Source organism: Leptonychotes weddellii, chromosome 9 (genome assembly GCF_054177405.1).
Source record: "Leptonychotes weddellii isolate Sample4059 chromosome 9, ASM5417740v2, whole genome shotgun sequence".
Classification (NCBI taxonomy): domain Eukaryota; kingdom Metazoa; phylum Chordata; class Mammalia; order Carnivora; family Phocidae; genus Leptonychotes; species Leptonychotes weddellii.
Window position 1 is genome coordinate 79,593,457 of NC_138377.1, and position 24,045 is coordinate 79,617,501.

General features: G+C 40.3%; 1 protein-coding gene across 3 annotated transcripts in view; it reads left to right on the plus strand.

Moving 5' to 3' along the window:
- The window catches only part of SLC12A1 (solute carrier family 12 member 1), an 87,326-nt gene that overhangs the window by 54,369 nt on the left and 8,912 nt on the right, over positions 1-24,045 (plus strand). For all 3 annotated transcript variants that reach the window (XM_081829694.1, XM_006736800.2, XM_006736801.2), the window contains exons 18-23: positions 498-604; positions 4,737-4,819; positions 15,600-15,743; positions 18,544-18,675; positions 18,913-19,024; positions 20,799-20,885. In XM_081829694.1, the coding sequence (XP_081685820.1) occupies positions 498-604; positions 4,737-4,819; positions 15,600-15,743; positions 18,544-18,675; positions 18,913-19,024; positions 20,799-20,885 (665 nt within the window). The remainder of the gene's footprint in view (positions 1-497; positions 605-4,736; positions 4,820-15,599; positions 15,744-18,543; positions 18,676-18,912; positions 19,025-20,798; positions 20,886-24,045) is intronic.

Genomic DNA, 24,045 nt, shown 5'->3' on the forward strand with positions numbered 1-24,045 from the left:
CTGCAAGAGGATTAGGTCCTAGAGACATAGCTCACTTACTCTTCATGAAATAATACAAGGCGAAGTTTCAGTGATCCTTGCATCTAAGCATTTTCCAAACATGGATTTTATTGCTAATGACATTATGGATAAAACAGGTGGAAATGAGCTTTGAACCACTAAGTTACAACATGCACGCCAACGGTTAAGCCGACCCTCACTTGATTTTAAATTATTGAACCATTTTAATGAGTGTGTCAGAAGAAATGCAAATGACTGCTAATTTAGAAAAGCTACATTTCTGTCATCTAAAATCCATTTATGGCTGAGATGATTTAGAACTAATCTTTCTATTTTATGCTTGGGTACGGGCATGAAGGACATGCACTAAAATGTAATCTCATCTTCAGAAATCTTCAGGACATTACTCCAGTGCTCTTGTGGACATTATTTTTCATTTGCAGTGGTAGTTTCCTGGTATGGAAAGGATTGCCCATGTGTTTATCTCCTCTGTTTAGGCCTCGGGCTTAGGAAGAATGAAACCAAACACTCTGGTGATTGGATTTAAAAAAAGCTGGAGGAAAGCCCCCTTGACAGAGATTGAGAACTATGTGGGAATCATACAGTAAGTGATGGCTTTTGGGACGTGTTCTTGTTTACAAAGCACTAACCAGGGCAGTACATAACAGCTTGTTGTACCAGATTAAATTGCCTGAGAAGAAGACATTCCCCTGGTACCCTGAATTCTCTACCAAAGTGAAAAATTACTGCTGCTAGTAGAACTGCATGGGATCGTAGTGTCTGAGGAGGCAGGGTGGAGGGAACTCGATGTCAAAGAAAAAGGTAAATAGTAAGGGTTACAATCTTGAAACCTATTCACAAGATGAAGAGCAAAGGACAGCTAGGTGAGGAAGGAAATGCTCTTTCAGAACACCGGGGAACTTGGGTTGGCTGGTGTGCCCAGTTCAGTCACTGTCTTCTCCTGAGCCTTGGATCAGGAGTTTATTACCCCAGAGCCTCGGCTCCCCCTTTGCTGCCATGAGGCTGTCATGTATCAGTGCCTCTGTGTTGGTTTAAGAACAAAAAGTGAGGGGCGCCTGGGTGGCTCAGTCGTTAAGCGTCTGCCTTCGGCTCAGGTCATGATCCCAGAGTCCTGGGATCGAGCCCCGCATCGGGCTCCCTGCTCCGCGGGAAGCCTGCTTCTCCCTCTCCCACTCCCCCTGCTTGTGTTCCCTCTCTCGCTGTGTCTCTCTCTGTCAAATAAATAAATAAAAATCTTTAAAAAAACAAAAACAAAAACAAAAAGTGAGTTTTAAATGGAACGTGACATCTCATATCTAAATATTGGTGAAGTCTTGGGACAAGGGCAATAATGATAGTCCCGAAAAGACTAGCAGGTCACAGGCTCGTGTCCTCGACATGAATTATCCTGTTTAATTCTCCCAAAAAGCCTTTGTAGTACTAATACTTTTCCCGTTTTATAAGTAGAGATACAGACGTTAAAAATTAAGTAACCTGCCGAGGATGACAGTGTTGTGACAGAGCCGGAATTGCCCCCCAGGACAATCGAATTGCGAGTTTAGACTCATGACCACAATGCTCTGCTGCCCCCAAAAGTACGTGTAAAGCCCAAGTATTATCTGGCTTGTTTCCTTCTTCTGAATAAGAGAAAACAAATTCTTCCCATATGGAAAATCTCAAAGTGTCTTCAGTCACCATTCTCGAAAACTGAGCCTTTCTTCCAGGCTTAAAAATATTTAACCAGATTTGTCTCACCGGAGGGCAATGTTAGCTATGCTAACAGCCATCTTTTGTCAACAGCTCTGAAAATGGAAGAGTTCCTGTCTGGAGTCTGGCTTTGCTCTGATTCCATACCTCAGGGCAGAGACTGTGCCCCACAAAATCTGGCTGCACTTTAAAAATCTGTAATACACAGGAAAGAAAGCCTTATCCCTTCAAAACAAGCATATACATACACAGTGCTTCTTATACCAGGCTGGGTTGCTGGCCCCTGCTAGAGCGAGCATCATATTTATCATTATCTGGGGGAGACTTGGGGAACATTACAAAAGCATTCTAGTATTAGTTTATTGAAAAGAAGTATAAGAAGATCATTTTCATCTTCTGAAATTTATATGCATTACTGACCAAACAGAAATTCACTTGATAGTCTTCCTAACATAGAGAACCTGTGTATTAAATGCATTCTCCCAAATTGTGTTTCCCAAAGGTATGAAGCCTGGATGCCACCTGCTGCCATGTGGCCCCTGCTGGTGCCCTGAGTTCAGTAGGTTAAGGCCAAAGCAGGTGCTCAGGGTCAGAATTTTACCAAGCTCAGCAACCAGCATTTTGATATATTTAGAATCACAGTCCGCTGCTCACCATTCTTGGAAACAGATCAGATCCGCTCTCCATAATCCAGATTCTTCAGTAAAATCTCATCTTTACCCCGGGGTGGGGGGCGGGGGGAGGCAGGGAATAAAGGGGTGGAGAGGAAAGAAATTTCATCTTCATCTTTGGAAGAAAAGGGTTGGAGCAAACAGGAAGACATATGTAAACCTTCAGTCATTAAGCATCCATTAGTTGATACAAAATTATCTGGGGTCATCTTCCAACCTCCTCACCATCCCAAACATTCTAGGAATTCAAAGGGACCAAAATAATCAAACCCAGTAATATTAGGCCAAGGAGACTTCTGGTTTTTATACCAAATTAATAATTGGTCTTCTCGGTAGTAAAGTTCAATGTTAAGGTGGCTCAAATTTGTACTAGTATAAAACTCAGCTCAGCTTGTGATGACTTTACTATCATAGCAGTGAGGTCAACATAGAAGGAAGACAATCATATATCCACATTGTATTATATTTTCTCTTTCTGGTTTTTTTTTTTTTTATGACTTAAAGCATGGTATTATTGTTAACAGAAGGATATTATTACAATAGTATATTTTATCATTTTTCTTTGAATAAAAGATTTTAAATGTTTAGAATATGCTTACATATGGTTTGACTTTAATTAGAATATGTATTAATTTTCATTGGCTGTCGTAAAAAAAAAATTACCTCTAACTTAGTGGTTTAAAACTCTACAAATTTCATAGCCTACAGACGTGTGGGCTAAAAATCTGACCCTAATTCACTGGGCTAAAATCAAGGTGTGGGCTAGGCTCTATCCTCTTTTGGAAGCTCTAGGAGAGAATCCCTAGCCTTGCCTTTTCTAAGTTCTAGAGGCAGCCCACTGCTCATGGCCCACTTCCTCCGTCTTCAAAGCTTTTGAAGGGTCAAATCCTTCTCATTATTACTCTGACCTCCTCTCCTGCTTTCCAAATGCTCTTTAAGGAGCCTGGTGATGACACTGGGCCCTGACAGATAACCTAAGTTAATCTCCTCATCTCAAGGCCCCTAACTTAATCATATCTGCAAAGTTCCTTTTACCATGTAAGGTGACATATTCACAGGTTCCAGGAATGAGAATGTGGAGGTCTTTGGGGGGGTTGAAATTATTCTGCCTAACACAAGATCCAAATATTTTTTGTGGAATACATTGTCTACTTTTTATGATCAAGGACAATTAGAAACAAGATTTCTCGGGAATTTATTTTCTAGCAACTTTTGCTAGAATGGGTCTATGTTGCTTGGTGACGATCACTTATGGTTTGAATGTTGAATGGATGTTCATATTACACTGAATTTGTTTATATCATTATTTGAAAATTCAGGTTCACTTTGGCTATTAGAAACTTGTGTGCCTATGGTTAAGACAATCACAAACTGCATTATTTCTGGTAGAGAGTCACGTTCAGTGGGAAGGGTGCTAGGCTTTAGATCCATTCGAGACTGAACAAAGGAACCTCCAAGGAGAAAATTTTAAAGATTTTATTTATTTATTTACTTGAGAGAGAGAGAGAGAGAAACAGCATGAGAGGGGATAGGGTCAGAGGGAGAAGCAGGCTCTCCGCCGAGCCAGGAGCCCGATGTGGGACTCGATCCCAGGACTCCGGGATCATGACCTGAGCCGAAGGCAGTCGCTTAACCAACTGAGCCACCCAGGCGCCCCAAGGAGAAAATTTTAAATAAATTCAAAGTACTAATTGGTTTGCCCCATATTTAGGAGCAGAGAAAAAAAATACTCTACAAGAACAGACATAAAAGAAAGAGAGCCTTTCTTTTCCTTCTAGAGAATCTAATTCTGTTGGGTTGAGTGTAGAGAAGGCAACAGCCAACTTTAATGGCACAGGATTGCCATGAAAAAGCATTGCTTCAAATGGTCTGCCCAGAGTCAATGGTGAAAGTTCTTTGGAGGAACCAGAGATATTTTTAATCAGGAACTTGATGTCAGAAATGCTGTAGGATTCTTTCTCAATAAGTAGGGATTTGGCTCATAATTTCAAAGAGTCTTTGTAGCCTGGAAACTCTCTGTTCTAAATATGTGCTTACATTAGAAAAGAAACAATTATTTTAAAAGTATGTGACAAGCTCTTAATCAAAATTCTAGGTGACAGTATTATTTGAAAAAATTGGTTCCAGAGTAAATGACTTAGTTACCTTTATCCAGAATACATTTTTAAAAAGAAGAAAAGGAGAAAAACAAACTAACAGAAGCAGCATCAGCTCTTGGCTATATTCTAAAGTGAATTTTCATAGTTTAGTTACGTTAAAATCTTAGCATTGAGAATCTTAGGATCTCTTATTATTAGTACAAATCCTCAGGATTAAAGGAGTCTTTTAAATCACTAACTACTTTGCTTCCACTTTCAGTGATGCATTTGACTTTGAGATTGGTGTGGTCATAGTCAGAATCAGCCAAGGGTTTGACATCTCTCAGGTTCTTCAAGTGCAAGGTATGTACTTTCTTTATTCAACCAACAAATATTTACTGAGCACCTACTCCATGCCCTGGCCTTTTTCTAGGTGCTGGGGATAGAGCAGTGTACAACACAGACAAAACCCCCAGTGATGGAGCTTACTTATTCTTGTGCTGACCTGAAGTGTGTCCACTTTCCCAGTGCTTTCCCCATTGCTAACACAAAAGGCCTTTGTCCTGCTAAACAGAAATATAGAATAACCCAGGGCAGTCATAAATTATTCTTCTTATCACCAAACTACAAAGCCAGCATCATTGAAAATAAATACCTTTGGTAAAATAACTGCCAAATTAATTTCTGCAAGATGTTCGAGAAAATGAAGATTAATTCTTTCCTTGAAAAACCATGTATTTTGTTTTTTAAGAGTCTATGATCTGGTTTGCAACTAACATGGAAATTAGTCTGAATGTATCATGCTCTGAATCACTAATCTAAGTCCAAGGCAGAAACACTAATTCAGATTAGTGATTCTGCTTTTCCCTATAGAGGATTTAGTATACTTGTTTAATCTTAAGAGTTTAAACATACGCTCTTCTGTATGAAATAAAGGACACATCTAAAGAATCATTGAACCATTAGGACAGCGCACTCATTCGTGACTTATTTCTTTAGATGAACTTCAAAATAGAATCCACTGATGACTGACACTAAAACAAAGGGCTATTTTTTTTGGTGTCTCTTGTGCACCAGGTATGGTGTAAATGACAGTGCTGGGTAAACCAAGGCTAATAAAAGTCTATATCCTCAAGAGACTCACAGCCTAGAAATGGGAATGGGTATCATTCATGTGCCAATAAGCATATCAATAGAGTATTATGGGAAAGAGAGAAGGGCATCTGACTCCAAGAAGTCTTTCTGGAGGAAATTACCCTAGAGATGATTAGAGTTAACTAGGCAATGTTGGGCAAGAGAGAAATGAGAGAGTTTGGGGAACAACATTCCTGGCAAAGAGGAGAGCATCAGCAAAGGAATGAATACATGAGATTATGGAAGAATGGGTTATATTCCAAGAATGGGTTATATGGGCTACCCAGAGTAGATTCATGTTACTGAAGTAGAAAGTATGAACAGACAATAGTGAAATTTGAGGCTGCTGATATAAGATCCTAATTTTAAAAGCCTCATTTGCCGCATTAAAAAGTGTGGGCATATTCTGCAGACAATGAGGAACATTGAAGAGTTTTAAGTGAGGGGACATGGACTCAAAGGGGACTAGAATGGAAACAGGGAGACAAATCAAAAATCAAAAACATTTTTATGATAATCAAAGGCAGAGAAGGCAACAGCCTGAACTAGAGCCAGGGATGGAGAGGAAAGGACAGGAGTACTTTGGAGGCACAGAGAGCAAATGTGGGGGTTGGTTAGATGTGTGGGATATGGGAAAGGGAGGAATGAAAAAGACCCCTTAGCTGACTACATGAATGGTGGTGCTGCCTGTGGAAATGGGAAACACAGAGGAAGAATAGGTTTAAATAATCTCTTATGGGAAATTCTACCAGAAATATCCAATAGGCAGTTAGACAGTCCTGGTCTTAAAGAAGTGTGAGCTGGAGATGCAGATTTAGGAGATGTTATGCACCAAACTATTTTCTATGAATTCTGTGGTGAAGTCCCAACCTCAGAATGTGACTGTATTTGGAGACAAGGTCTTTTAAGAGGTAAGTCAGATAAAATAAGATCACTAGGGTGGGCCTTAATCCAATATGGCTGGTGTCGTTATGAAAAGAGATTAAGACACAGACAAGCACAGAGGAAAGGGAAAAGACAACCATCTACAATCCAAGGAATGAGGCTTCAGAATGAAACCACCCTGCCAACACCTTGATCTTGGACTTCTAGTCTCCAGAACTGTGAGAGAATAAATGTCTGTTGTTTAAGCACCCAGTCTTTGGTATGTGTTATGGCAAGCCAAGTGGACTGATACAGAAGACATCATAGATCAGGTAAAAATTGAAACAACGACACTGGAAAAAATAATCCAAAGAGTGCATCTAGTCAAGAGCCCTAAGACACAGGGTAAGAGCCCCAAAGAAGGAACAGAAAGGAGTGTTCAGAAAGGTAAAGGAACCAGGAATCTGTGGTGTCATGGAAGCCATGCGAGCATGGTGCTCAAATAAAAATCATCATTATTGTCAAATACAGCAGATAATACCAGTAAGATTGTGAATGAAATGCAATTGACAAGGCAATTGATAATTGATAATCTTAGTGAGACGAGTATCTGTAGAGCAGTGCTGACAGGATCCAGATTGCAGTGGGCTGAACACAAAATATGAAATGATGAAGCAGAGAATATGGGTGTGACCCACCACTTTGAGAAGTTTGGATGCAGTGGGGAGGAATGAGATTGAGATTTACCATAGGAAGACCCATCAACCTTAGAATGGAAGAGAGGGGGATGTTTTCAGACTGAGGAAATGGGCCCAAGAGAATACGGGCGATTGAAGGTGGAGGTAAAAAAAAAAAAAAAAAAAAGGATGACCCATGGAGTAAGATTCTGGAGGAACAGGATGAATCAAGAGAAGGGCGTGGATTGGGGCGTCTGGGTGCCTCAGTTGGTTAAGCGACTGCCTTCGGCTCAGGTCATGATCCTGGAGTCCCGGGATCGAGTCCCACATCGGGCTCCCTGCTCAGCAGGGAGTCTGCTTCTCCCTCTGACCCTCCCCCTCTCATGCTCTCTCTCTCTCTCATTCTCTCTCTCAAATAAATAAATAAAATCTTAAAAAAAAAAAAAGAGAAGGGCGTGGATGAAAGCAGGGGCTTGAAACAGGAAAAAAAAAAGCTTCATCTTCTAATATTAGAGCAAAAGAGGTAAGGATTAATTATGAGGTATGCAGATTTGAAAGAGTGGAGTGGTAGATTGAGGAAGATTATGCACAGTGCTCTCAGTTCTCTTTGAAGATGGAGCAGTCTTGCTAGTTGTCCAGTTTTTGTCTAGCAGCATTTGGTCTCCAGGTAGAGGAGGCTCAGGATTTTGCTGGATCTGTTCAGCAGAGAGGAAAAGCCTGCAAGAGATCCGAGAGTGCTGGTGCCTGATGGTCCAGATTCTATTTGGCCATGTAGGATTGTCTCCGTCATAGCAGAAGGCGGTGTGAGAAGATGAGGTGAACTTCCTGATGCAGCCATGCTGGTGTGTTGTAAGGGAGGAGAAAGAAGACGAAATTGGAGATCAAGTGTTTATATAGGCTAGAGGACCACTGTCTGATATGAATACTCTATGATTATGTAGGAAGAGCTTTAAAAAATAAAAGTGAGAGTCTATCCTGTGCAAAACTGTAGCAAAGAGGATAGTCTGGTGCCTTCGGGCTTCTTTTTTTATGCCCCTATTCTCTTTTATGGACATTTTACATCTCCAGATGGATATACTAATTCCCATTCAGTGTTCATGATTAATTTATAGTTCTTTCTAGTAGAACTTAATACATTAGCAGCAACAACAGCTAACATTTTTTTAAAGTAGGCTCCATGCCCAACATGGAGTTGAACTCACAATGCCAGGATCAAGAGTCGCATGCTCTGTGCCCAACCAGGTGCCCTTAACCATTTTTGAGCATTTATTATGTGCCCTGTACATGCTTCATGTTCACATATAACACTTGTCATCCCAACTACCCTATGGAGAAAGCACTATCTTTGTCCCCGTTTTACAGCTAATAAATTGAGGTTTACCCAAGATTCACAAGGCTAGCAATTGGTAGAAGATTCAAACCTATGTCTGTTTGAAACCACTATTCTATTTTTTAAGAAGGAGAACTAGAGAGAACAATGACTAAGATAAGGAGAGCCAAAGTGAAATCTGAGATATGGGAATGGAACAATTCCTCTGGGGGGTGGGGGAGGTGTGCCTGTCTATGATAAGTTAGACATGACGTTAAGGACAATTACAAAAATCTAATATTAAGAGATCTGTTCGTTGCTAACTTTCTACATTTTGCTTTAACTTTGTTGCCTTTTGTGCTACAATGTTTTCCCATCTAAAAAATGAGAATACAAAATACAGTTTGTATTTAGATTACATGTTTGCTTTGTACGTTATGTTGATCTCCTCAAGCCAAAAGATATGATGTAGCTGGAAAATATTGCTCCCACCTTTACTGCTCCATCCGCCAAAATGGCACCGTCAGTTTAGTCCTGTAAGGCAATACAGCAAGCAAATTTTGTAGTATTTCTGAAAGAATCCTGGCAGTGAACTGCATCCCCTTTTAATTTCCCAAGGGATGTATCCAATTTATATCAACTTTGATGTTTGAAATCTTTCTGCTTCTTAGTCAAGAAAGGAAAAATACAGTTGGATGTTAATAAAATAATTATAAGTACCAATTATCTAGGGTAAATAAAAAACAGTGTTATACAAATACATAAAGAACGTGCAGAAAAACAACAGCATAATGATAGAAATTAACTTTATGCCACATTTCCATGCATTGTTTTGAAGTTTATGTAATTTATGACACCACCCCCATATTAGATTTTGAATTGGAAGAAATAAGCTTGTGTTTCATTATATTATACTGTAATATAGGGCTTAATAAGAGCCTGATAAATCTTAAGTATTGCATTACACTATGTTAATGATTATCATCATAGCTTTTCCAACACAGGCATGACAGTGTCATCACAGATTATAATTTAAAGGAAATTTTAGCAATTCAGAGTGCCTATATACTGTAGTTAATAAAGCAGTGAATAGAAATCAGTTTTATAGGTAATTTACCAGCTAATGACAATTATTTCTATACTGTGTCACAGGCTTATGTGAGGAGAATAACTTTTGTATATAAATAAGATCAATGCTCATAACATTCTAACTTGTATACCGCAGCAACTCTTCCAATACCGATGGCTGATAGTTCTCTTAATAAATCAATTTATTGACTGACAACACCAAAAATGTGATATTTCATATTGTTGGCCTCCCAGAGGTATTTAGCAAGTTTGCCAACTACAACAAAAAGTCCAAATTGTACTGGTAGGAATAAAGTGATGAAACGTGATCTGCAATATATTGCGGTCAAGTGTTCGGTGTAAGTACTACAAGATTTATGACCATCTCAGAGCACAGGGATTCTGCTGTGTCTGATGGAGTGGCTTAGCAAAATAAAGACAGATGGCAGCGTAGTAAATAATTACTTGATTGGAAGACGACCACTGCAGGATGGTTTCCTGCCTTCAATTCGGCGAGACTTCACCTGGGGTAAGTCACGTTGATTCATGTAAGCATTTACAGCTTTGAGCTGATTGACTCAGGAAAGAATCATAATTTAATAATTAATAAAGAGAAAGGTTGCTGTGAAGTGGGAGGGGACACAATTCCTCAGTGGGTTTCCCTGCTCCCTCTTCTGCTGTCAGATAATTGACTGCTCTCCATCCTTGAGATTCAAAGTAAATCATAATGTGTAGACTCCTGCCTATTTCTAAAAACATCTTTAAAAAAAAAAAAAGACTGAGAATAGAACATTTGAGGCAATCCTGACAAGTAAGTTGAATTTCAAACTATAGTCACTCCAGTTGGTTACCATACGATCAATTTATAAAACATTGGAGAATGGGTAACTATTCTTCAAGTGGTTTCGGCATTAGTATGAAGACGGGGCTCAGGGTTCTTACTATGAGAACTGTTTGGGGTTATGTCTGAAGAATTGGTTAGAAACCCACTCAACTGAGAGAACAGAGAGCCTAAGCTTTTTCTCCATCATTAGAACCTCAGGGATTCCCTTACTCTTGGAATGAGAGACCGGCAGGCTTTGATTCTCTCTCTCTCTCTCCCTCTCTCTCTCTCTCTCCCCTCTCACTGTCTCTTGCTAGCATTGTGGTTTTGTAAATCATGATAGACTATAGAATTATCTACTATGGAAGCTTCAAATTCCTACCTGATGTTCAGGTGGCAGGTCTTTCCAGGGAAAGGATCCCTTTCCCTGCCTCTCATCATTCTTCTGCTCAGTTCTGTCTGTCACATTCCATCCTGGTTTGTCACATCCTATCCTGGTTTGTACCATCAGCCTCTATTAGGTCCCCTTTTTATAACTCTGTATACAGCATTAACCCTGCTTCTTTTCAACACTGTGTTTTGTACCCCCTGCACACAGTACTTTACACATGCTCAGCCCTGACAACTATCCTTTTGTTTTCCTTCCTTTATAGAGATACTTTTAAATGTATTGAACTGTGTTGAATAGCACTGACTTGTTCTTTTATTCCAACAGACTATTCTTGAGTGTTTGTCCTGGTGGTAGGCATGAGTAGGGAGGCGTGGGCACAACTAAGAATGTGAGAACTCTAAGCATAGGCTTTGAAATCGGTCAGACCTGGGTTCAAATTCCAGCTCGATGCTTTTTGGCTGAGTAGCCTTAGTCAAATTACTCATCTTTTCTGTTTCACTTTTCACATTTTCAGGTAGAAATAATTATAGCATCTAGCTCACAGATTTACTATCTTGGATTAAAGGATACTACAGCTGCAAAAATATTTGGCATTGTACGTGGCACAAAAGAAACTCTCAGTAAATGGGGGCGATGAAATATGACATAAGCTACCCTCTAGGAATTTGCAGTCCAGAGGAATTAAAATAAACATGTGTCTTAAAACTCTATTCCCCATCACACAGGTGTAGTTACTGGAATAAAGTTTGAAGCAGAGTCTCATGGAAAGATGAAGCATTATAATTGGGGGATGGCCTCTTCAAAAAAAAATGTAGACTGTGTATTTCTTCAGCAGGCAGATATTGGCGATCAGAGCGTACTGCTGAGGAAGGATGGTAACGAGGGAGAACGCTAGGATTGGAAGCAGGACCTTGCATCACCAGCTGTGCAACCTTGAACTGTCTGAGCCGGTTTCCTCCACAGTCAAATGGGGAGAATGCCACTAGTTCTGCCTGCATCCCAGTAGTGGCGTTGGGATCAGATAAGATCCTCTGTGGAAAGGGCTTTGTGGATCCAGAACATCACAAATGCAGTTGTGATGGAATGAGTAATCGTTATCGTCAGCCTCGTGGAAATCAGTTTATGCCTATCAATCCATACTCCCTGGGCTCACCCCCTTGTGTCCAATGGTACACTTTTGCAAGTCGGCTAGCCAGTACTCTTGTTGAAAGAAATGCTTTGACAAAGTCTACTGTGGACTCTCATGTGAACAGAGGCGAGCAGTACACCAGATAGATCATTCAGAACAGATCATCAAACCGTCACTTCTGCTTAGCACTGAAATTAGGAAAGGATGGATTGGATGGGAGGAGGCCTTAGATCACCTACAAAGTGAATAATTAAGAATTAGCTCTAATAAGAATTTGCAAAATCATGGTGCAAGGGATCAGACCACTTGGTGGATGTGAAAATCCAAGATGGCCAAGCAAGCAGATCTTCGTCCGTAGAACAGACTGCTCTCTGTGGGCCTCTGTCTGTTGTCTTTGAGGGGACTGCTGAATCTGATGCATTCCAGCGAAGTCTGGTTTTGTCTCTGGGGCCTAGGATTTTTCAGTCTGCTCTGTCCAGGATGGGCTGTGTACATACCTTTGAGCAAATAGTTGGAGTAGCTCCCAGCTCACTCAGCCAGCTGACTCTGTGACAAAGGAGGATTTATCTTTTTTCCTCCTTTGTCCAAACTCGAGGACAAAGAACGTGGCAACTAGCACCTCATCACAGGGTGTGCGGGAGGCTGCCAAAAAAGGAAAGCAAAAGAAACCCTTCCCCAGCGTGGCGCTGCTTGCCATTACCCCCCAAAGAAGCTCGCCAATATGCACCTTCCAGACAACTGCAAAGAGGAGGTTACCCCACAGCTGGACCCCTGCAGCATCCCAAACGGTAGATAATAGCTAGGGGGCCATTCCCTGGGCCGGTGACGTCTCCCATGGTGCTGCCCTGGGGGGCAGCCTGTCATCTGTACCTGTGTCTTCGGGGTCCTCCCTTTAAAATGACATGCAGGAGGGGCCATCTTTTGGGGGAGCTAACTTGGCATTACACCATATGCCCGAGAGTGTTTAGGTTCGCCTGACAATGAAGTGTTGGAGGTTAATGGAACAAATCTGAGATAAGAGTAATGAGCAAAAAGCAAAAGGTCTTCAGAGTGGGAAGCATGCAGGATCTGGAGTCAAGCCGGCCTCTTTTCATTTGAACCCTGTTATTTTCCGGGTGGCACCAGACAAATTACTTAACTTCTCTGAGCCTCAGTTTCTTCATCTACAAAATGAGAGTAATAATAGTAACTATCTCAGAGTCATTTGGGAAGGAATAATATGCAGCACAGTCCTGGGCACCCAAAGAGTGTGCAATAAATAGTAACTGCTAAAATAACTCCCAAGCTTCTCAAAATACTCAATTTGCTTTGCATGACTAAGTCCATTTCCAGTGGTTGCATGAATACACCGCCTGTAGAACACGCTCGTTGCTTTGTTCTTTAAGGAGCCACAAAGCACCATGCAGAAACTGTTGTTTATTCTTTTTGCGAAGCTGGGAGAGTTGCAAAGGGGAAGGGTTACAATTTTCCATTTCACAGATAGGAAATCAGAGGCATAGGAAAAGTAAATGACTCGCTTCGTGTCACATAAAGCCCGCCGCAGAGCTGTCACCGGTCACGACCTCCCATGCAATGCAGCTTGTGTTCACCTTTCGAAAGTCAGGGGTAAGCAACTCCTGTCTGAGCTTTAATACCATCAGTCTAATTTCTTAGATTTTCTACAGTTGCTGATCTTGAGAACCTTTGAAGCTTTGGGGAAATCACATGGGTGATTTGACCTTAAATCTCATGCCACTGGCAAAAGATTAATTGCTAAGACCTGGAAAGAGGCCAGACAGTTCTGTGGAGCTGCATAACACAGCACCGTCTAGGGATGTGACTGTCTTGACAGATTTAGTTAGTACATAATTGATAAATCGAGAATTTGTATAGCTTCGCTTCCCAGATAGATAAGGCAACAGGCTCCAAGGGTTGACATTTACAGAAGCCCTACCAGTGTTTTGTAACACTGAAGCTAGGTTTTCTACTGTGTTCCTCAGAATATTGCTCATTTTCTAAGTCTCTGCTCCCAGAAAGCAAGAAGATGAGGGGTCTGACAAGAGGCCCCCTTGCCCACTGTAAGCAAGAATGCCTGTCATTCGGTAACACTGTCCCCTGATGGCTCTTAAAGTCTTATTCACCCTGATCCAATGCAGGTTGACGTCAGAAAGGGATGCAAGGCCTTACATAGCAGTTAGGAATTTGTGGTCACGATCAGAATCCAAAAAAGATAAAAGGCAGCCAGATGCCACATCAAAACTTGGATAGTGGGTCTCAGCCCTGGACAGGAAGCTACACGGCTGAACCTCTTGCTCCAGACTCGACTGTCGTGAGACCCTTCTTAGCCATTTGGACTCTGACAGGCACACAGAAACCTCAGTTTTTCTTTCTTTCACTTTGGTCATTCATTCCAGAAAGTATTTTGCTTATGAGAAAGAATTGTTGGGGTGCCTGGGTGGCTCAGTCGGTCAAGCGTTTAACTCTTGATTTCAGCTCAGGTCATGATCTCAGGGTCGTGAGGGCTCCATGCTGGGTGTGAAGCCTGCTTAGGATTCTCTCCCTCTCCCTGCTCCCGTGTGTGCATTCTCTCTCTCTTAAAAAAAAAAAAAAAAAAAAAAAGAATGGTTAGTGGACATTTTTCACTGTAATTTCTATTCAGAGCCCATCCAAGGCTTTATATAAGGTTTGGTTACCTGTCCTTAATTCTTGCTGTCTAGTTTTATGCTGCAATTCAGGAGGCATTGTCGTGTGCCTGATACAGACCCGGTATACTTTGGCACTTCCGCTTGTCAAATACCCAACCCAGGGGTTTAGGTCAGTAAATCAGTGGCGTACAGTGTACATGATCTTACGTACAGCGGATCTGGCTTTTTGGGTTTTGCCGGAAGTGAATGAAGATGTCATTAAACTCCCTTACCCTCACAAATAAAAACCTAGTAACTTCATGTATTATAACAACACATAGAGCTATTTCCTGAGCTAGTTATTACTTTCTGAATACAATTTGCTGATATGTATTACTTTTTAATAATCATTTGGAAAAAATCATATGATGTATAATAATATTATTGCACAGACACCATGTTTTATTTTTTATTTACTTTTTATTTAAATTTTACTTAGTTAACATACAGTGCAATATTGGTTTCTGGAGTAGAATTCAGTGATTCATCATCTACATACAACACCCAGTGCTCATCACAAGTGCCTTCCTTTTTTTCTTTTACAAGTGCCCTCCTTAATACCCATCACCCACCTAGCCCATCCCCACCCATCTCCTCTCCAGCAACCCTCGGTTTGTTCTCTATCATTAAGAGTTTCTTATGGGGACACCTGGGTGGCGCAGTCAGTTAAACGTCTGCCTTTGGCTCAGGTCATGATCTTAGGGTCCTGGGATCAAGTCCCACATTAGGCTCCCTGCACACTGGTGAGTCTGCTTCTCCCTCTCCCTCTGCTGCTCCCCCTGTTTGTGTGCTCGCTCCCTCTGTCAAATAAATAAATAAAATCTTTAAAAAAGAAAAAAAAGAGTCTCTTCTGGTTTGTTTCCCTCTCTCCTTTTTCCTCCTTCCCATATGTTCATCTGTTTTTCTTTCTTAAAGTCCACATATAGTGGAATATTCCACTTATTTCACTTAGCATAATACTCTCTAGCTCCATCCACATCGTTGCAAATGGGACACCGTTTTTTATATTAAAACACTTTATAAGGTTGCTCCTGGAAACTTTGTCACTCTGAATTAAGTAAGTGATTTTTGTCTTCTTGCATTAGATGAATTAGAGAAATTGGAACAGGAGAGACTGGCTTTGGAAGCCACTATCAAAGATAATGAATGTGAAGAAGTAAGTGGAGGCATCCGAGGCTTCTTTAAAAAAGCTAGCAAGTTGAACATTACTAAGCCAGCTCCTAAGAAAGGTAAGTACTTCTAAAATTCACAAGAAATATACGAAATGAGCCACTGCTTGAGTATCGAGAGGGGTCAGAAGTCAGCATCTAAGATGTTGGGGGCATTGAGTTAGCGAAGGACTGAAAGACACTTCTTTCAAGACAGTAGTACAGATGAAATGTATAAGTTATTTATCAGTAACAATAAGCCCTTTGTGCCATCTCACTGTAAAACCTTAATTTTAAAATAATAATATTGGTTTGGGAGTCCTATAGTGCCTACATGGATTTGAGTGCCATGAAATGGACATTTCTTAGTTAAGATGGAAAGGGGATAGAAATTTAAGAACCAATACCCAAATGGATTTATCTACACACACACACACACACACACACACACCCCTTACATACCCCTTGCAGACATTTCAGGAGGCTAAAAGTTGACTAGTACAGGTAAATGAGATCCCTAATTTTGAAAAAGCATCTATCTTAACACAAATCAGAATTCTGGACTTGGAACTTCACTGATACTAATTACCTATAGATTTCAGCTGAGTGGTACATTTACCTCTGAACGTCCAGTATGCACCCCAGGCATGGAAGACTACAGAATGAGAGCTTTTTATAAAACTTATAAACAGGTGATTCAAACATCTGACTTTTTTTGAAAATTGAAAATTGCTTTCTTTCCCAAAACACTGCAGGTTTGAGTTTAATGAGGCCCACGGCGACCTCTGCTGGTAGAAAATTAGAATGTTAACGTACACAAATAATCCTACACTTAATGTAATCACTTGGTGTGAGCCCCAGAAAAGATCATTTCTCTGGGAGGGCTTTCGAGTCAAACAGCAAGATCCAAATTGAGACTTAGCAGGCTTCTGGTCCAGTTTGACAGGATCCAAACTTTCAAAGAGATCCTTCAATGAGGCCTTCTAACACCCTGGGGAAGGTTTGATTCTGTTTGCTTGTTTTCCTACTATAGCCCAAGGACAAAGTTTCCCCTGTAATACAATATTTTTATATATTTATATAGAATAACATGAAATGTAAACACTGCCCCCCTTCAAATACTAGAAGTACACTTGGGTTCCTGGAATATTCCATGGGCTATAGAAAAACCTACTAAGTATTGCCCACCTTAACATGACATTGTCTAGGAAAATGATGTGTTTGAATCTCAAGTTGGAGGTACATCAGGGCCTCCAGGGTGTAAATATTAGAATAAGACCATCTGGATGCTAACTGTCTTCTTTCCTTTTCAATTATTTGGTTTATTCAGAGAAATGTGAACTATTCATTGAATCTGCTCTACCATTCAATCATTCAATGTTAGTTACAGTCTGGAAAAGCAATGGAAAATTCAGAAGTCATAGCCCAATACTGTTCTTTAGCTGATGGGGCAAGAGGGAAGCATCGATGTTCTTATTAATGAAAAGGGACTCATAATTTATTCTGGAATCCTGTTTCTGCATCACAAATCTTTTGGCAAAAACTTACTCTTCTGGAAGTCAACAGGTCTCATTGCTCAGAAAAGCAAAATGATGTTATGTTTTATTTCCAACATCTCAAATTTCAAACGCATCCCTAAAGGAGGCCCCTTCACCGCTCTGGGCTTTCATTGATTGACAACTCTTTGGAGTTCTAGATCAGGACAAACCCTACCTCCAGGCATGAATGCCTGAGTCCTCTGGATGCTTTGATTTGCATGTAAGTGGGGGCAGAGTTTGGTCCATTTTGTAAAGATATTTGCTTTCTCCCTCAGCAGTCCTAGGGAGAGAGAAGCCATGTAAGAGAATTGCTTCAGAACTGACAGGCCCTAAACATGGAAACGGCAAAAGACAGAACAAAGCATCTTCAGAACCTCTCAGATCAGAGAGGAAGCTCTGAAGCAGCTGTTGTAAGCACTTTGCTAACACCATCTCTTTGAAACGAAGCAATGAAGTCACAACTTTAAAAGATGTGGAAATGAGAAATGATATCTATGGTGTAGCAACGACAATCTCAACTGGCAAATAGAAGCCAGGGTCCTGCGCAAACACTGGCCTAGTTCCCTAGTATACTTTCGCTGGATCCTTGATAGGGTGGAAAGTGCATGTAAAAAAAAAATTAAGTACTTTCTATGCACCCTTATCTCTACCTCAAGTGAAGGAATTTTGTCTCTCCTTATTTCCTGGCTTTTCCGTCTCATTCACAGAGATTCAGATAGCTCAGGGGTTTCCCTTCACAAGGCTCCTTGAAAACAGGAAAGCAAGCTAGGCTGACATTAGGACCAAAGGGTCATAGAGTCAAGATGCATTTGGTCCCTAGCCACCTTTATAATCCAGATATGCATGGAATTTACACCAATTGCACTCAAATGAATGCTCCAATGAAGAAACACTCCTGATCCTATTGCTTATCTCTAGAAAACCAATCACCACATTTTCTACTTTCAAGTAAATTTGAAAATAGGATTAAGTTGAGTTATAGTTGAAGTTTTTAAAAATAGGGGTATTTTGGCTATTGTAGCAGATCATTTAGCATCGTTACCTGCCTAAGTAATAATTCTGCCCTGAGATTACTAGAGACCTGAAAATAATCTACAGCTTTATAATGAAAACTGTGATCATGAAACCAATATGAAATTCTTTTGAACTATTAAAGGTAATCTAAATTACTGTGGGACTTGACCTTTATCTCCCTTTCCCCGAGCTCACTGTTTCCCTATAAGGATAAAAAAGCTTACAGATTCATGACCCTTCCTCTATTTTCCTGAATAGATTTATTGGCAAGTTATTTTGTTTCTTTCTTCGAAAGACAAATAGGTCTACTACTTTTTCTTTCGTTACAGACAGCAGCATGAACACAATCCAGTCGATGCACGTGGGGGAGTTCAACCAGAAACTGGTAGAAGCCAGCACCCAATTTAAAAAGAAGCAAGGAAAAGGCACAATTGATGTGTGGTGGTTGTTTGATGATGGAGGTAAAAACAATTCCAGAATATACACTAGGGTGCAGAATTGCTATGTTGATCAATTTAACAAACTGCACGGGAAGGTATATGAAAATGGTATCACTTGAAGAATAATATTTCTGTGTTTTCCCAAGACTTTAAATTATTTAGGAGCAATGAGTATGAGAATGAATAAAGATTTAAAGCTATTCATTTCCTTTCAGCAAGATATATTCATTTTTCTGTCATAATTTATTCTTTTTCCAGGGTTAACACTCCTTATCCCCTATATCTTGACTCTCAGAAAAAAATGGAAAGACTGTAAATTAAGAATCTATGTTGGAGGAAAGATCAATCGCATTGAAGAAGAAAAAATAGCGTAAGTAACTCATCACTTCTGTGTTAGAGCACTTTGGACGTCTGTTGCTTTAATGCTTTAATTTTAAGAACTTTAAGTGTTTTTGAGACACAAGAGCTTTAAAGACAAAACCACTGTGATGGGCGTCATGTTTACTTGGTTTTCTGGTCATTAAATTATCTGCGCACTTCTTGTAATCACTGTCTTCACGTCCCTTGATCCCCTGCCACAAATGCTTTCAAAAAGGAATTTGACACAGAAACCTCATCTCAAGTCTTGAATGGGACTCTCCTTATCTTGTGTAATGTTTGCTTTGATTTGACCAGTGAATGTATCCAAGAAAGGAAAAGCCCAAAGGAATTTGTATCCAGTAGCTTCTTTGGGGCGGGTCGAACCTGTTGATTTGTGATGGTCACTCCGGCACAGCACACTTAAAAAATAGAACTGAGAGACTGAACCTGGTCCTTGTCCCAGCCCCGCCCCCAACAAGCTTCGGGACTTCGCAATAGTCGTGGCAGCCCAGACCTGGGTTCCCAGTTTCTCATCTGTAGCTTGAAAGAGTTTAAATGGACGACTGTTGAAAACTCTTGTAATTAAAAAAATAAATCAGTCTCCAGAATGTAAATTTGCATCTTTGTAATTGATTTAGTCATGGAGAGCCTGATGTGTAGTTGTGGAAGCAGCAAGCATGTTAGGAATGCCATGCATTCAAAGGTCTCTGGTGGAAATCTGGAGAGCCACCTTTAGCAGCCTTGGGTCCCTCATGGCAGGCCTAAGTCCCAAGCTCTTCCAGAAATCAAAATAATGACAGGCTTTTATTCAGTAATTTTTCATATTTTTCCCCCTTCCTGGGAGGATTATATACACACACACATATAAAATATATTATATATATTCATATATAATGTAAACTATATATATTATATGTGTGTGTGTATATATATATATATTTAATTCCACTTAAAGAGAGTCATGTTATAATGGAAACTAACATGATGGCTATAACAATTTATATTTTCTTAAAGCCTCCAGTAACTTACTGGGGCAAGTGATGAAATTTAAAAATGGTTGGTGGATTAGATGATAGCATGGCATCAATGTTAAATTTCCTGATTTCAAAAAGTGTACTTTGTTTATATAAGAGAATGTTCTTATTCTTAGGAAATACTGAAGTATTTATAGGTAAAGGGGCCTGATAGCGGCAGCTGGGCAACTGGGTAGGTGAGTAGGAAGCAAGAAAGAAAGAAGGAAGATGTAGATAGACAGATGCAGCTGTGTAGAAAGAGAAAAAGGTGTTACATCAAATGGAACAATGTATAAACAATTGGTTGAGTTTGGGATTTTTTGCACCGGCCTTGCAATTTTTCTGTAACTTGGAAATTGTATCAAAAATTTCAGTTGCCAGGGAAAGAACCTCCAATATATAATGATATATCATAAATATTAGTTTGTCAGTATGTTGTCAATAACTCTAAAAATGATCAGCAAGATAATAGTCAATAATATTAAAACTTGTTCTCGTTTTTCCCAAATGATAAGGAAGCACGTACAGCTCTCTGTTGTCTTACCTGAAATGTGAATGCAGAGTTGGGTTTGCTATTCCTAGGGTCTGCACCGACATGAATTTGTCTTTGCCTTCAAAGGAATGTGCTTGGTCCACCTTTAGTATACGGTGGTGGAAATCAAACACTAAACACAGCCTTTGTCTGAATATGAAGCTGAAATAAGATGTGAACTCTTTGCCTGAAAATAGTTACATATGCAGTGATGAAGTATTTCTCTCTTATATTTCCAGAATGGCTTCTCTTCTGAGCAAATTTAGGATAAAATTTGCAGATATCCATATCATTGGTGACATCAACATTAAGCCAAACAAAGAGAGGTATGAAGCATTTAACAAGATCCATGGTTTACCCCTGGTACTCTCACATTTTCTTTTGTGCTGATTATTAAAGGGTAAAAATGTTATCTACCGACTGCAGTGACCTCCTAATAAGATATAATAAAAAGGGACTTCGAATAACCATGCAGAGCGGTCAAATAAATTATAATGGAGGGAAAAAGGTTTTATGGTAAAATTGAGCTTGAGAGGGAGAACTGTTAAAACACAGGTTAGTTAGCATTTTAGGATTGCCCTTCATGTTCTTGGTTTCTATGGCGGCAAGAGTAGCAGGAGACACAAGCTCAGATATTCTGGACTGGGCAGTCAGGGCAAGTTTTCATTATTTGAAGTTACTGGTGGGGTGGCTGGGTGGCGTGGTCATTTAAGCGTCCACTCTTGATTTCAGCTCAGGTCATGATCTCAGGGTCGTGAGATGGAGCCCCACCTCAGGCCCGCGCTTGCTCAGCGGGGAGTCTGCTTGAGATTTTCTCTCTCCCCCCACCCCTCGGCCCTTCCCCTCCCTATAAAATAAATAAATAAATCTTTAAAAAAATTTTTTTTAAAGTTACTGGTGGTGTATCCTGGATGGGGAGCTCTGATAGAGAAGCTAGAAACCGCTTGAGTCTTCCTAGCACAATGACAGAACCGACCCTCCATGGCCATTTTCACTTTCAGGCACTAAGGACCCAGCACTTAGAGCTATGGAATTTTGGGGGTCCTCTAAAACTATCTGAAGCCTGGCAAGGAAGTGTATTGGCTCCGGAATTTTAAAATGCTGAAAATAATTGTTTAAACATCTTCAAATCATGACATCATTTTAACCCTTGTTAACTGTTAAATTTGTCAAGTCCATGAAACAGCTTGTAGGTTAGATCCTCACAGGAGTTCCCAGAAGTGCAAGAAGATGGACTGGAAATTATAGCTGATACTAAATAAACTATTTAGAGTGATAACTTACCAATTATAATATTTTTCAGTTGTTTACAGTCCAAAATCATATTTACTGCTGCATCTGGATGCGATTTAATACATAGCTTCATGTATTTAATACATGGCTTCAAGGCTGAGAGTACAGAGGGACACAAGGATCTCAGTGTAGCTTCGGTTCTCCCTCTCCTGATGGACCTGTTCTCACTTCTGTTGACCGTCATTTCTCCTTCCTCCTGCAGCTCCTGATGGCTTGCAATTCCACACTCAAGTCTTAACTGTTCTTCCCTTCTTTTGATTCATTGCTATCCTATGTGAGCTTAATACCTAACAGAAAATCATCCAGATTTAAGATGCAATCTTATCAACTACACAACAACCTTGAACTTCATGTCATTTGAGGGATTCATGAGTCCTCCAAGGCTACGGGTCAGTCAAAATGGCTTTACAAAACATCCTAATTGTGATAAGAAAGCTATAATCGACAGAGCTCACCTGGGTTATTACTGTTCCTCACATGGTATATACTAATGCCTTCTATTCCTATATTTCTACAGTTTTAAAAACTTAAGAAAAATTAAGAAGAGTTTATAATCCTCCTTGGTAAAAGTAATTAACATTCTGCCATTAACTGGGTTGTCATATAGTAATATCTGGTAGCCTTCCACATTTCATTTGAAGAATTTTAATTCCTAAGACATTGCCTCTTTGGCTTTTGCAGTGATGTGATCAAACAGCCTCCTCTTATGTCTCTAACTGGTGGAAATGCATTCTATTTCATAACACAGCAGGTACAATGATTTCCTAGCACATGCCATGTCGCAACAGCCCAGAGCCTGCCAGAGCTCGGCAAGCATAGGGCCATTTACTGTTGTCTGGAGGGTAGTCATGGTGTCCCCTACTGACTTCAGGTTTTCTATTAACCCTGGCTCGGTGCTGGGCACAGATTAGTCATGTACTTCTTGTAGCCAAATTCTTCTTGCTGTTGTTTGTCTTAACATCAGCTAAGGACTGTCTGTGCTTGCTGATTCATTTGTTCCTCTATCCTTTGCCTCTTTGCGGATCAATCTGGTTTTCTCTACCCAAGTTTCTTTCCCTTTCTTTCATGCTAGTCTCTGCTCAGCTGCCATGGTCCCCCCCTGCATACCTGTCCTATCTGTCCTATCACCAAGGATGTCCATGTACCTCTTCCACTAGTGCCTTCCATTGTCTGAGTGCCCATCGTGGGCTAGACACTAGTGCCTTCCATTGTCTGAGTGCCCATCGTGGGCTAGACACTAGTGCCTTCCATTGTCTGAGTGCCCATCGTGGGCTAGACACAATCTCTATGACTAACCCTGAACTTTGTGCCATGTTTTTCTCTTTTCAGGCAGCCGACATTATGGAGAGGAGTAAAAAACGAAGGACCAGGCATTTTTACTTTTGTCCTGGTATCTAAATTTGCTTTTAGACACCATTTTAATGTGCTGTTTCTTATATATCCCCATCATCCTGCAATGAAGAGATCTATTTCCCTTTCTCGGGAAAAAAATGAATTAGATTTCACAATTTGGGGGATTTTTTTCTCTGATAGTTCAAGGTCTTGAGGAAGATGAAAAAACCAAAATCCATTTTTACTGGAATAAAGGAATCTTTGCAGCTAATGTACCCTGGTGTGAAGACAAAATACCACCAAGAAGAGAGGTGCTGGAAATGCCATTCTCCTCCCTTCAGCTCTCCACCATAACTGATACCATACTGCTTTGTAGAACAGTCATGTATCTGGTGTTGGCAATGATGTTCAAATATATAAAGGCAACCCTATTTTAAAACAGAGAATGATCACTCAGTAAATCTCACAGAAGGCCATTGGTAGCCCATCTGGTACCTTTGTGATAATTTTTTTATTAAGTTTTTTTATTTTAATTCCAGTATAGTTAACCATCTTATATTAGTTCAGGTGTACAATACAGTGATTCAACAATTCTATGCATTACTCAGTGCTCATGATAAGTGTACTCTTTTTTTTTTTTTTAAAGATTTTATTTATTTATTTGACAGAGAGAGACAGTGAGAGAGGGAACACAAGCAGGCAGAGTAGGAGAGGGAGAAGCAGGCTCCCCGCTGAGCAGAGAGCCCGATGCGGGGCTCGATCCCAGGATCCTGGGATCGTGACCTGAGCCGAAGGCAGACGCTTAACGACTGAGCCACCCAGGCGCCCCTGTGATAAGTGTACTCTTAATCTACTTCACCT